Source organism: Mustela nigripes, chromosome 1 (genome assembly GCF_022355385.1).
Source record: "Mustela nigripes isolate SB6536 chromosome 1, MUSNIG.SB6536, whole genome shotgun sequence".
Lineage (NCBI taxonomy): Eukaryota > Metazoa > Chordata > Mammalia > Carnivora > Mustelidae > Mustela > Mustela nigripes.
Window position 1 is genome coordinate 53,516,218 of NC_081557.1, and position 12,240 is coordinate 53,528,457.

The window sequence follows — 12,240 nt, forward strand, 5'->3', positions numbered from 1 at the left end:
CAGGGAGCTTGCTTCCCCCTCCCTCTCTGTCTACTTGTGATCTCGCTTTCTCTCTGTCAAATAAATAAATAAAATCTTAAAAAAAAAGAGGTTGAAAGAAGAAAGAGTCTGGTGTACAAAGAGGTGTTTGCTGAGCATGGCATGCACAAGGTAGTGTACAGAGAGAGGGCTGGGAATCAGGTGTTCTGAGGTCCTCCCTGGCAATGTAATGGAGACAAGTCCCTCCACCACTCTGGACCCGTTTCCTCACAGGGAAAGCAGCAGAGTTCACTCATTCATTCAACAAACATGAACTGAGGAGCTCCCTTTGGAGGCAGTGTGCTGAAGGCTGAGAGTGTGAATATGGAGTGTGAGAAGCAGTCCCTACTTTTTTTTTTTTTTTTTAAAGATTTTATTTATTTATTTGACAGACAGAGATCACAAGTAGGTAGAGAGGCAGGCAGAGAGAGAGAGGAGGAAGCAGGCTCCTTGCTGAGCAGAGAGCCCGATGTGGGACTCAATCCCAGGACCCTGAGATCATGACCTGTGCTGAAGGCAGAGGCTTAACCCACTGAGCCACCCAGGCGCCCACAGTCCCTACTTTTTAGAAGAGTTCTGTCCAGTATGGAGCAAGAAGTACAGAGAGGAAGGAAAGAGGAGGGAACCAAGCATATTCTATGCATTTTCTCAATTAGTCCTAATAATCGCAGTAGGTAGGTAAATACAGGTATTTTTATTCTGGCTTGGTAGATGAAGTCATTGAGACAGAGAGAGGATGGTGCTTGCCAGGGTCACAGCACAGCCAAGATTTGGACTGGTCTGCTTGACTGAAGGCCAGTTCTTTCCTCTTTGCCTTTCATAGTCAGTTATGTTTCTTCCTAGCACAACACTCTCAGGTCCTGTGCCAGAAAAGAGACAATGAATGTCCATTCTGATAGTCCTCTCAGTAAGGGAGCCTGTTTCTCCACTTGGGAGTGATGATGGGCACACAGCCTGTCAAACCCACTTCTTCTTCAAAGGAGGTGAGGGTACCACGTTTCAGGGGAACGAGCTTCACTCTCACAAAAGCTTTCAGACTTCACTCAGGGGAGTGCCAGTAGGTGTGACATGCCATCTGAGTGACTTCACTTTGCCTTGTGGTTTTAGCCCCAGCAGCACTTAGTAGAGTCCATTGTTCCACACTGGAAAGTACAAAAGTCCCAGGGGGGCTCCGTCATCAAGTATCATGTCACAGGATGAAAGGCTAGCAGAAGACACACAAGGCCAGTCCCGTGCCTGAAGCCCCCTTAAGCCCCATCAAGGGACTTGTGGTCTCTGCTTACATAGTTCTGGAGTGAGGAGGATCGTTTTTCTATCCAGCTTTGCCTAGAAGGGATGGCTAGCTGGTAGAGCTGAACTTCATCTTGCTGCATTTTGCCAAGAAAGCTTTCAGGCCAGGACAGTGAAGGTATTTGCCCAAGATCACCTAGAACATCAGTGGAAAAGCCTGGATCAGAGTCCTGGCACTTGGAAACCCAGTCCTGTTCTTGGCCTCACAGTGAGAAGACATAATCCTGAAGGAGGATTCAGACTGGGTTCTCTCTTCAACTTGGCCACTTACCTTGAATTAAATGACATTTAATTCAATAGCCAAGGGCCTACTATGTACCTGGCATGGCTTAAACCTGGTGTGGTCACAGGATAGTCATTTCCTCTCTCTTCACTTCGGTTTCCTTGTCTTTGAAAAAAGCCCCTCCTGTGCTGCTGTCTCAGAGAGTTCTGTGAAGATTAAGTGAGAAAAAGGAAGCAAAGTGCTTTATACCCTGGAAATGGTGTGTGCACTGGGGAGTTGTAGCTAAAGCTGGCCATCCCATTTGCGGCCCAGTCTGCCTTAGCACTGCCCACGATATTGGACTTTGTTTACTTGTCTCTCTCCCACTGTACTCTCCGCGGAGTCGGTGGGGGGATGTTTGGGTTCATCTTTGATTTCCCAGAGTCCCGACCTCGGTTTGGAATATCCATAAACTTAACAGAGTTTATGGATAAAAAGAACATGTGATGGTCCAATTCTCAGATCCATGGAGATGCCAACCAGAAGAGCACCGGAAGACCAGAGGAGGACGGGCTCAGTGGGAGGGTGGTGGAGGATGAGAATGGTGTCCACTGTGGATGGGGGCAGGGTTTGGGTCCCTGGAGAGGAGAGAGTGAGACACTCCAAGCAGTGAGAATGGCTTGGACAAAGGTCAGGTAATGGAAATACATGTGAATTATGCAGGGGACAGTGAGAGAGTGGGCAGGTAAGACAGAAGTAAAAGATGAGGACAGAAAGATGGTAATGATGATGGTAATAAGAAATGTAGTAAATATACACTTATCTCTAGGCACTATTCAAAAAGCTATAGATGTATTCCTCATCGAACCCTTATAACAACCCTATGAGGTGGGCATTATTACCTCCACTTTACAGACAAGGAAACAGAGAGGTTAAGGATCTTGCCTAAGGTTACATAGCCATTAAGTGGCAACATCAAGATTTGATCCAGGCAGTCTAACTGCAGAATTTATGCTTTTTTTAAAAAAAAAATATTTTTATTTGTTTGACAGAGAGATAGACAGTGAGAGAGAGAACACAAGCAGGGAGAGTGAGAAGCAGGCTTTCCGCTGAGCTGGGAGCCTGATGCAGTGCTGAATCCCAGGACCGAGGGATCATGACCGGAGCCGAAGATAGTCGCTTAACCGACTGAGCCACCTAGGTATCCCAGAATCTATGCACTTAAAGTAGGTTACAGCTTGTCTCTAAAAGGCTAGGAATTTTGGAATGTTTCTTAAGCTCTAGGAAAATGTTTGAGCAAGACTTTCGAGCAAGAGGGAGTTCGAGCGAGAGGAGACATCATGGGGTAAGAAAGTCTTATTTTGTGGGTGGCAGAGGTCCTTCAAGCATCTCTTGAGCACCTTCCGTGTGCTGGGCATTGGGGATAGAGAGAGCGAGATGGAGGCCCTGCCCTTCCATGCACGCCATTCTTGTGTTGGGGCAGGTTCCCTCTAGCTCTCCAGAGCCCACTGTGAGCATCTTTTTCTTGATGATCGGGGACATCACTTTGGTAATGAAATTGACTACAGTGAGAGTATTTGCACCATGGAAATTGGTCAATGCTACAAATCAGGGCTTTTCTCCAGGGGCTGGTTGATACATCTTGAGCAGCACAGTGCTGATCGGGAACACCTGCAGTGTGGTGGTAAGAGTCCTTACCCGATACAGGGCGGTACAAAGTGGGTTAGGACTAACTGCACAGTGAGCCAAGGAGGCCAGGCTTCTGTAGGGTGCTGAGGGATGAGCAGATGTTTGCTATGAAGACAGGGCAAGAAGGGACAGCTCAGAAAGAGGAGTGCCATGGCACAACATATTCATTCTAGAGTTCTGTGACAGGACACTCTGGATGTGAGGGAGCTTGGGAACCTATGAGGTCTCAAACAAAAGGGTGTTTATTAAACAAACCCAATATCTGATTTATGAAGTGAACTAATTGGGATTGGGGAGGGAGTACCCATGTCACAACACATTAACCTTTGTCTTTAGCTGGCAGGATCTTAGAGGATTTCCAATGTGACTCAACTGGGCCTTTACCCAAAACCTCAGTAAAAGGGAACCTAGGTTTTGGGGAGGGACCTGGCATGAGAATGGACTAGAACATTCTATGGCTGCCAGCTAACTGGGAAATGTTGACAAAAGCTTTGAAATGCCTTGTATATTGGGGTGGGAGGGCCAGGGAAGCTGGCGGGAAGTAGGACCAGGCTAAGTGAGGGTCACACACTTCCTGCCCAGAAATCAGAGCCAGAAAGCGGCACCACAAGGTTGTTGTGTTGTTTTTGTGTTGGATAGGGATCTGGGTGCTTATGGACTAATCAGTGAGCCTCTGGCTTCCAGAGGCCAAATTTTCTCCTCAGGACCCCCTTGGTCCTGTGCCCCAGACAGGGGTGAACATGGCATCAGACCATCTCCACGATTCTCTGCTTGATGCCACACTGTCCTGAAGGTTCTGAAGGAGACTGAGGTCACTGGGCTGTCTAGGCAAATGGAGCTGCCTGAGCCAGGACCCCCCAGGACCTGGAAAAAAGCCAGCCCCTCCCTTTGATGGGCTGGCTATTGAGGTTGTTTTGCTCTGCAAGATGATCACAGGGCCTCATTTCTCTGCCAACTGCCCCCATCAGCCCTGCAGCCCCCAGCCCAGGCAGACTCAGCCAACCCCTGCCCCAGCACCCCCACCCCAGACAGACTCAGGTAGTCAGTGCAGAGACCACAGGAAAGGGATGGGGTGGTTATTGAGGTATGTGAGGTGAGAAGCTGTCTCAGGCTGGCCTTGGCCCAGCCCCTAATTGTAGTAGCTGGTTTAGGAGTAATTTGTAAAAGAAAGCTGGACTTTTGGGGTGAACCAAGGGGCAGTTACAAAAGTGCTAGGTTTACAAAGTGGAGTGGCTTGTGAGGCTGTGTCGGGGACTGGGGGTGTGTGTGGGGGACAGGGAGCACCATGGCCACCTCTGCATAGGGAGCTCTGGCCTGAAGGCAGGAGAGACACAAGGCTTGCTCTTCATAAAAGGGCAAAGGGCTTTTCATGTCTCTGAGGGTGTGAGGTCATAGGAAGGTCACAGGAAGCAGTGCCCAGGGTGGCCTTCAAGCATGCCTTCCTTGGTGGCTGGCCTCAGGAAGTAGGAACACCAAGGGGCCTTAGGGTTCCCTCCGGCACCCCTTCTGACCATCCCTCTGCATGCTTGGCACCAGGCCTGAGGCAGGAACAGAGCTCACAAGCTCCTGTGTGCCTGGAATTGTTCTTTAGTGGGAGCACAGCTGTTGGCTGTGCACAAAGTTAAACTGAGGCAGCTTGAGATGGCTGATTGCCATGAGATCTTGCTCGGAGCAGGGAAGGGCTCACAAGATGCACATCCCTGCCTCCCGGGGCACGCGCACACCAGCTCCCTGGTCCTTTGGGATGGTCTACCCGTACCACTGCGTGTTCTGTCTTTGGGGTGCAGCCAGGTGGCCATGCTTGCCGGAGAGACGTGCACAGTGAGCGTGCAGGGTGTGTACACCTGTTGCTCTGCCGGTGCTGGGGCTCTGTGCGGGGGCTCCATGCAGGGGCTCCCCTTCCTGCCTGCCTCCCAGATCTCTGCTCATGCTGTTTCCAGTGCCCATGGTACCCTGCTTAGCTGTCACCACCCAGCCTACGCTTAAAAGCCCAACTTGGCTGTTCAACAAGCCCTTAGTGAGAGCTGAGCTCGCTTTCCTCAAGTTCCCACAGCACATTTTGTGGTGCTCTAAGCCTTTTCCAGACTGAACTCATCTGTGGCCGTTTGCATCCTCAGGGCCCACAGACCAGGTGCTCTAGACAGGCCTGCTGAATCGTACTCTCGAGATGCTCCCTGCACGGCGGTGTGTCACGATCACTTCGCGAAGAAGCAGGCTTTTCCTAGGTGCCGGGCCTAGCTAGGAATTTTCACAGCCACCAGCTCATGTAAATCTCCTAACACTGGGAGGTGGGGTTGTTACCCTAGGAGGAAACAAATCAGAGTGGCCTGGTGACTGCTCCCAGGTCACACAGCAAGTGATGGAGCCAGAGTTCAGATTCGGGGGTCAGCTGGATACCAACCAGGGGTTTTTTTTTTTTTTTTCCTTTTCTTTATAAGCAGACACAAAAGAGCAACGTCATTTATCGTGTATACTGTAGTCTCACATATATTATTTCGTTTGATCCTCACAACAGCCCTGTGAGGTAGGTAGAGTTATGTATTATTGTTATGCCCATTTCACAGACAAAGAAATGGAGGTGGCTCAGTGAGGTGAGTGACTTGCACAGTCACACAGCACATTAGTGGCTTTACAGGTCGTTTACTTTCTCTAACGTCGAGCTGTATGAATTAAGAAGCACCGAAAAGATGGAGAGAGAGACATTTTATGGAGGAAGAAGGGGCAAGCGGTGATTTATGAGATTTCTTCCTTAAATTGTTTTGTTGTGATCACAGCTTCTGCTGCCTGTTCTGATCCGGGTTCTCCTGAGTGACCTTTTTGAGTACCATTGGCCTGGTGGCCTGGGACAGTTGTCAGAGACTCCAGAGTCCCACTCTAGGTGGAAAAGGCCTTTATTTTGTAACAGAGGCAGCCCTGCCCACAGCCCAGCATACCATCTTCCTACTCCCAGGATATAACTATGGGAAGCCCCTTCTTCAGCCCATTTCCTGGGAGGGACTGTGTCACTAGGCTCCCCTAGTTCTGTCTGAAGGCCCCTGCCCAATGGGGAAGACTGTGGGACTTCCAAGGCCGTACTCCAGGGATGAATCATAATGGGCAGTTTTGAGGCTTGCACTGTTCATCACCTCCTGCGGACTGCTGGCTTGGTGTGTCTTGCCCAGGACCTTCCCCCAAGGGGGTCCCAGGGCTGGTTATGAGAGGAACAGTACCTCAGGGGAAGGCCACTTCTCTCAGAGTAGTGTCATAGGGGCTGGACACTTCCTCTTAGAGCAGGGCTATGGTTCAGCCCACTCCTGGGCTTCTTGCTGCACTTTGCCGTGCGAGCCCCTGGTCTCCTTCCTCTGGCAACACTTTGTTGGGGAGGCATCTTCATCCTCCAACAGGAAGTGGTCAAAAGCTATGTGGAGCCATGGCTGGTGAGAAGGTGGGTGGAATGGGGATCACAAACAAAACCATCATGAAATGGGGCTGCCTGACAAGGGATGGCCGGGGGCTGACCTTGGTTCTGAAGACAAATCCCAGGGGGGAGTCCTAATGCGAAGTAATAATATTGATAGGAGACAGGTCTGGCTTCTTAATAAGAGTGACTGTTTTGAAAGAGAAAGTACACATTTGGGAGAGAAGGAAGGTCTAGAACCAAAACTGGAAAACGGAAGTGGAAGGACAGATTTCGGTTTGTTGTAAGGAAGGGCTTTTTAACAGCGCTGGCTCAACCATAGCAGGGACTGCCCTGGGCATGACGAGCTTCCTGTCCTGTTACTGGAAATATGCAAGCAGGGATATGTGAGGACTTGAAGGTGTTGGGAGAGCATTCAGCCCCAAATGGCCTGGGGCATGCTGGGGGCCGGGGAGGACAAAGTGACCACTGGATTATTTTCCAACCCTGAGAGTCCCTAATATTATTTGTGTAAAATGACCTATTTCAATGATACTTCAAATTCTTTGGAGGAAAGGATTACAAAAGTCACATTAACAGTCTATGTTACGAAAGGCCTTTCATTGCATTGGCTCCAGATACTTTAAAATCTTCACAGGGACAGCAGCTCATTTCTGAAGTGAGAAGTCCCCAAACGTCTACATTTGGCCCAGTCAAGAGGGACAGCCTTATCCTCTGAACCCGGCCTGGACACTCACTCTGCTAGGCCGTGCCACAGCTCCAATCTCTCCCTGCCACAGTGGAGGCCAAAAACGCAGCTCTGAAATCTCACTTCCAAGCTGGCCCAACCTGGCTGTCCCTGAGCAAACAAGTCCAAGGTTCCAGGTGCATCCTTGGGACAGAGGAGCAGGCGGCATGGGACTCTCAGGTGACTTAACGTCCTGGGGACCTGGTGGGACCCCTTCACCAGGGGCTCCTTTCATAGACGGCTTGGGGAGGCACTGCCTAATGGTACAGAGAGAGCCGGTGCCTGTGAAGAACCCGCCATTCCTCTGTAGCCAGCAAGCCCTCCTGTGGCCTTTTGGACACACTGGCAGACACTTCGCTTGTCATGACCAACTGCCCATCTCTAGCTCCAAGTGGCAAGGAAAAGGTGGCTCCATGGAGAGGACACATGGATTCGTACAGGGAGACTGCATTGTGGGGGGAATCAAGTCCTGCTACGTGATTAATACAGGTTAGTGTAGCGCCCTGGCTCCCACCACTGGCGAGACACTCTCCAAGATCTTGGCTGACACGGAGCTTCTTGGGAGCCCCCCTCCAGTGCTGCTGGGGTCCTTTTATCTATACCGTATTAATCGAATAATCTTATTATTCATAAAATCCACGGCATGTGGGTGAGAAGAATCGATGCAGAAGCCGTCACTCAGGGCGATTTTCAGCACCTCTTCCACAAAGACCTGGAAGCTGTTGATCTGCTTGTTGGCTGGCACCACCCAGAGCCTCTTGAGGTTCTGCTTGGTATACTCCTCCTCTGGGAGGCCCTCCACATTGGCCACCCAGTCCAGAGTCAGGTGGTTGGGGTCCTGCAAGTGGCTGGTGATGGAGGAGAGATTGCCATTGGAGCAGTAGAAGAGCTTGGAGCCCAGGAGCTTGAGGAAGAGGCAAGAGGTACTGAAGATGTTGGCGTTGAAGACCTCCATGCTGGACGAGGAGAGGCTGTAGATCTGAGGGGCCTCGCGCACAGTGAAGTGGACCGTCTGCACCCGCTGGTTCAGGGTGATGTTGAGCATGGCGTTCTTCTCGGCCTTGGAGAGCTCCACCTCCTTCTCCTGCAGGGCCTCAATGAGGGGCTGTACCTGGTAGAAGTCAGCCTCCCTTCGGAGCAGGCCCATCTCCTGGAAGTCCTCCGGCAAGTCCAAGTGGGAGGTGCGCAGGAAGTTGAGGATGTAGCGGAAAACTTTGCCGTCGCGGTCGATGAAGCAGTTGCCCTGGCTGTCCCTCTTGGTGGGCATCTTCCCACTGAACATGGCGCCCAGCATGGAGTCGGGGAAGCTGGTCAAGGTTGCCAGTGAGGTTGTGTAGAGCTTCCCCCCGACGTTCAGTGTGATGGGGTCAGACATGGCAGGAGGCCGCGATGCTGGAAAATAGTCCTGGGCAGGGAGAAAAGTGAGGAATTACCCAACCCTATCTGGGGTCTTGGTCTGTCAGGGCTGGTATGAAAGAATACCATAGACCGATTGGCTTAAGCATTTATCTCTCCCAGTTCTGGAGGCTGGAAAGCCCAAGATTAAGGTATAGGCTGATTTGGTGTCTGGTAAGGGCCATGTTCTTGCTGTGTCCTTGTGTAAGAGAAGGGGCAAAAGAGGTCTCTGGAGTCTCTTTTATAAAGGCACTAATCCTGTTCATGAGAACTTAACCCTCATAGCCTAATCACTTCCCAAAGGTCCCACCTCCTCATACTATCACACTGGAGATGAGGAGCTCAACAGAGGAGCTGGGGGACACAAGCATTTAGTCCCTAACATCTATGTATGCATAGTGCTCAACTCCTTATTGTAGATCAAGCCTACAGTCCTAGAGGTTGGAGCGAATTAATACTTAATAGACAAATGGATGGGTGATAATTACTACACCATCTAAAACATATTAGGTTCACTAGGGAGTTTAAAAAAAAAAAAGCATGGGTCCTGCCCTCCAGAGATTACTGTAATTGGTCTTTAATATCCCAGCACTGGTATTTTTTTAAAAGCACCCTTGGTAATTCTGAATGTTCAGTAAAGACCAGAGAACCACTGTTCTAAGGAATGAAAGAAAACGTGCTTGGACCGGATGCTCTGTTACCTGCTCATACAGAAATTTGTTAAAATAATGTCATACATATTTTGACATAGAAAATACCACCATCCATGCCTATCACGCAGATGAAGAACACTGCCAGAATTCACTCCCCATGCTGAGAGAGGTGAAGGAACATGCCGGGATTCAAACCCAGGTCCCTTTATATGACAAGAGAAAAAATATGTAAATGCTTACTAGCCAAACACTGGTACATTCTAAGTACTTAAAAAATGCTCTGAGATTTGTCTTCAAGCCCAGGACTCCCACTGCTGTACCAATGATGCCTTCTTATTATTTTTCTATCCCAACACATTTATAACAACTGGCCATGATTAGTGCCATTTCTGTCTATCTCTCAGGCTTACAATGGGCCTCGGCTCTCTGGACTCTGATACCCTTTCTTGGACTCTCACCCTCCTGTAACCTTCCTATGAAGATGCTCTTGGCTCCTGGTGGCCTGCCCTTGCCCAACATGATAGCACCATAGCCTCCTCTGACACCTTCAAGTTTCAGTGCAAATGTCGGTCTCTGCACTGAGCACTCTTTACCCAATCCTTAATAAAGCTCCCTTCCCCTGCCATCTTGCAACTTCCAGCGTCTAAGGCTGGTGAGTCTCCTGCAACCTGAAGTCTTGGAATCTAACTTTTCTTTAAGATTCTAGAAGGCAGGGGATGTCTGCTCTCAGCTTCTCACATGATACTTTCCAAGATCCTACCTGTGGAACAGATTAAGCAATCCTTCCCTGATGCTGGGCCCGAGGGGTGCAAAGAAATGGACCCTGACTGCCCTCGAGAAGAGCCCAGCTGGCGAGGACACCAAGACAAGACAGGTGCAGTGACAAGGCAAATGGACCCAGAGCTATGCGAGTAGGTCAGTAATGAATCCTGGCATGCTTACTATCCAGATAGGAAAACAGAGGTCTGAGGCAGGACTTCCCTCAAAGTCACCCGGCAAGGGTACTGAGCAGGCCAGAGCACTCCTCACCCTCACCGTGCCTGCCTTCTGAGGCTGGCTCCACCAAGACCCCCTTACTCCAGGTGGTGGAGACTCTTGCCAGAAGATGGAGGCAATGCTGGAGAGAGCTGCCCCACCCAACTGTCTGCGGGGGTCGCCTCATGATTCCTTCTCCATCTCATAGGGCACCCTGATACTGCAGAAAGGCATCAACCATCTGGAGTGCCTGAAGAGAAACAAGCCATGATGAAGTTGCAAAATCGGCAGCAGAAGCCTGGAGCAGATGGGCTGCGAGACAGTGGGGAAGTCCAACAGAAGGGGTGGGGCGAGGAGCTGAGGAGGGGTGCCTGCTGTGCGGAGACCTGCAGCTGCGGGGAGGGGCCTTGGCTCAGGGTTGAGTCTGGTCAGTTCGCTCTCCAGAGGGCCCAGGCAGGAGATGGACCCAGGGGCCAGGGCCACCCCCTTCCTCATTCCAAAATCTCCCTTTCTTTCTAGAAGGTAATTTGCATATTTCAGTTTTCAGTCTCACGCCTTGATTTAAGGCCCAGGCTCAGCTCCATGGAAAGAGCAGACTCAGGCATCAGAGAGGCTGGGCAGTTCTGTGGGCCTGTATGTCCTCTACATTAGTGCTGAAGAGCTCAGAGCGCTGGGGTGGGGAGACAGTCAGTAGCCACAGGGCCTGTCTGGGGGCTCTTGGGTGGGACCCAAACTCCTCTTTCTCTGCAAAAGCAGCAGAGGCTGGTTGGATGCCAGGTTTCCTGACCACCGCTGGCCCCAGTCTAGGGTGCTCTCGGTGGTATTCTCCGCATGCCCACAAGTCACAGAGCTCCTCCAAGTGCCCGTTTTCTAGGGGCAGCACCACTGTGTCCACTATCACACAAGTGCGGGCCCCATGAACACACACGCATGTGTAGAAGGCACCATTACATATGAAAACAGAACTGGCCACCTCTGGGATGCTGAGAAGCCTCATGAGTCTGCTTTGTGGTCAGGTGGAGATGAGCCACCCTCACTGAGCTACAGCCCCCTGGGTGTACTCAGCAGTCTCCTTGACATCTCCACCTGGATGTCCCATGGATGCCAGGAAGCCCAACGAGGAATTCCTCTTCCCCCAGACCCACAGTGAACTCTTCTCAGCCACCCAAATGCCTGAGCCCAAGACCTGGGAGGTAGCTCTGACTCCCCATCCCGAAAGATTTTCTCACTCTGTCCTTGAACCCATCTCTACAGCTACTCCCAGAGCTCTGACCACGCTGCCACTTTCCTTCCATCCTCATTGGGCGCCCTGCTTTCTTTCTGTCCACCTTCCATTTCGGTCTTCCCGAAGCACGACCGCCCACCCACATCACCTTCCGCTTCCAAGCTCACCTCCAGCCCCTCCCCCACTGTCTGCTCAGGTCCTCCAGACACTCTGCACACATCCTCACGCTGTCACCCACCCCACCTTTGCTGTCCCTACACCACCCTTCTTGCCTTATCTGCTGTCACCCTTTAAGGCCCACCTACGAGTCACTGCCTCTGTAAGGCTGTTCCCAGATCTCCACTAGGTTCACAGCTCTACTCTTGGGGCTTCCTGGCCCTTTGCACAGTACCCCTGGCAGCGCCCACCAATCCATTCTGTTATGATCATGGCCCTTCTCCCTGGCTTTATCAAGATGCAGACCACTGGACATCCACATGCAAAAAAAGAACCTTGACCCACATCTTAGACCATGTAGGAAAAAATAATTCCAAACAGATCATAGGTCTAAATGTAAAATCTTTTGAAAACTTGAAAACTCCAGAAGAAAACCTTTGTGACTTTGAGTTAGGCAAAGACTTCTTGGCTGGGACCCAAAAGGCACAAACCATAAAAAAAAAAAAAAAAAAA

General features: G+C 50.7%; 1 protein-coding gene across 2 annotated transcripts in view; it reads right to left on the reverse strand.

Annotated features, from left to right (window-relative positions):
* Positions 1-5,665: 5,665 nt before the first annotated feature.
* KCTD21 (potassium channel tetramerization domain containing 21) overlaps positions 5,666-12,240 on the reverse strand; it is a 16,233-nt gene continuing 9,658 nt past the window's right edge. For both annotated transcript variants that reach the window (XM_059411774.1, XM_059411782.1), the window contains exon 2: positions 5,666-8,728. In XM_059411774.1, the coding sequence (XP_059267757.1) occupies positions 7,916-8,698 (783 nt within the window). In that variant the 5' untranslated portion in view covers positions 8,699-8,728 and the 3' untranslated portion in view covers positions 5,666-7,915. The remainder of the gene's footprint in view (positions 8,729-12,240) is intronic.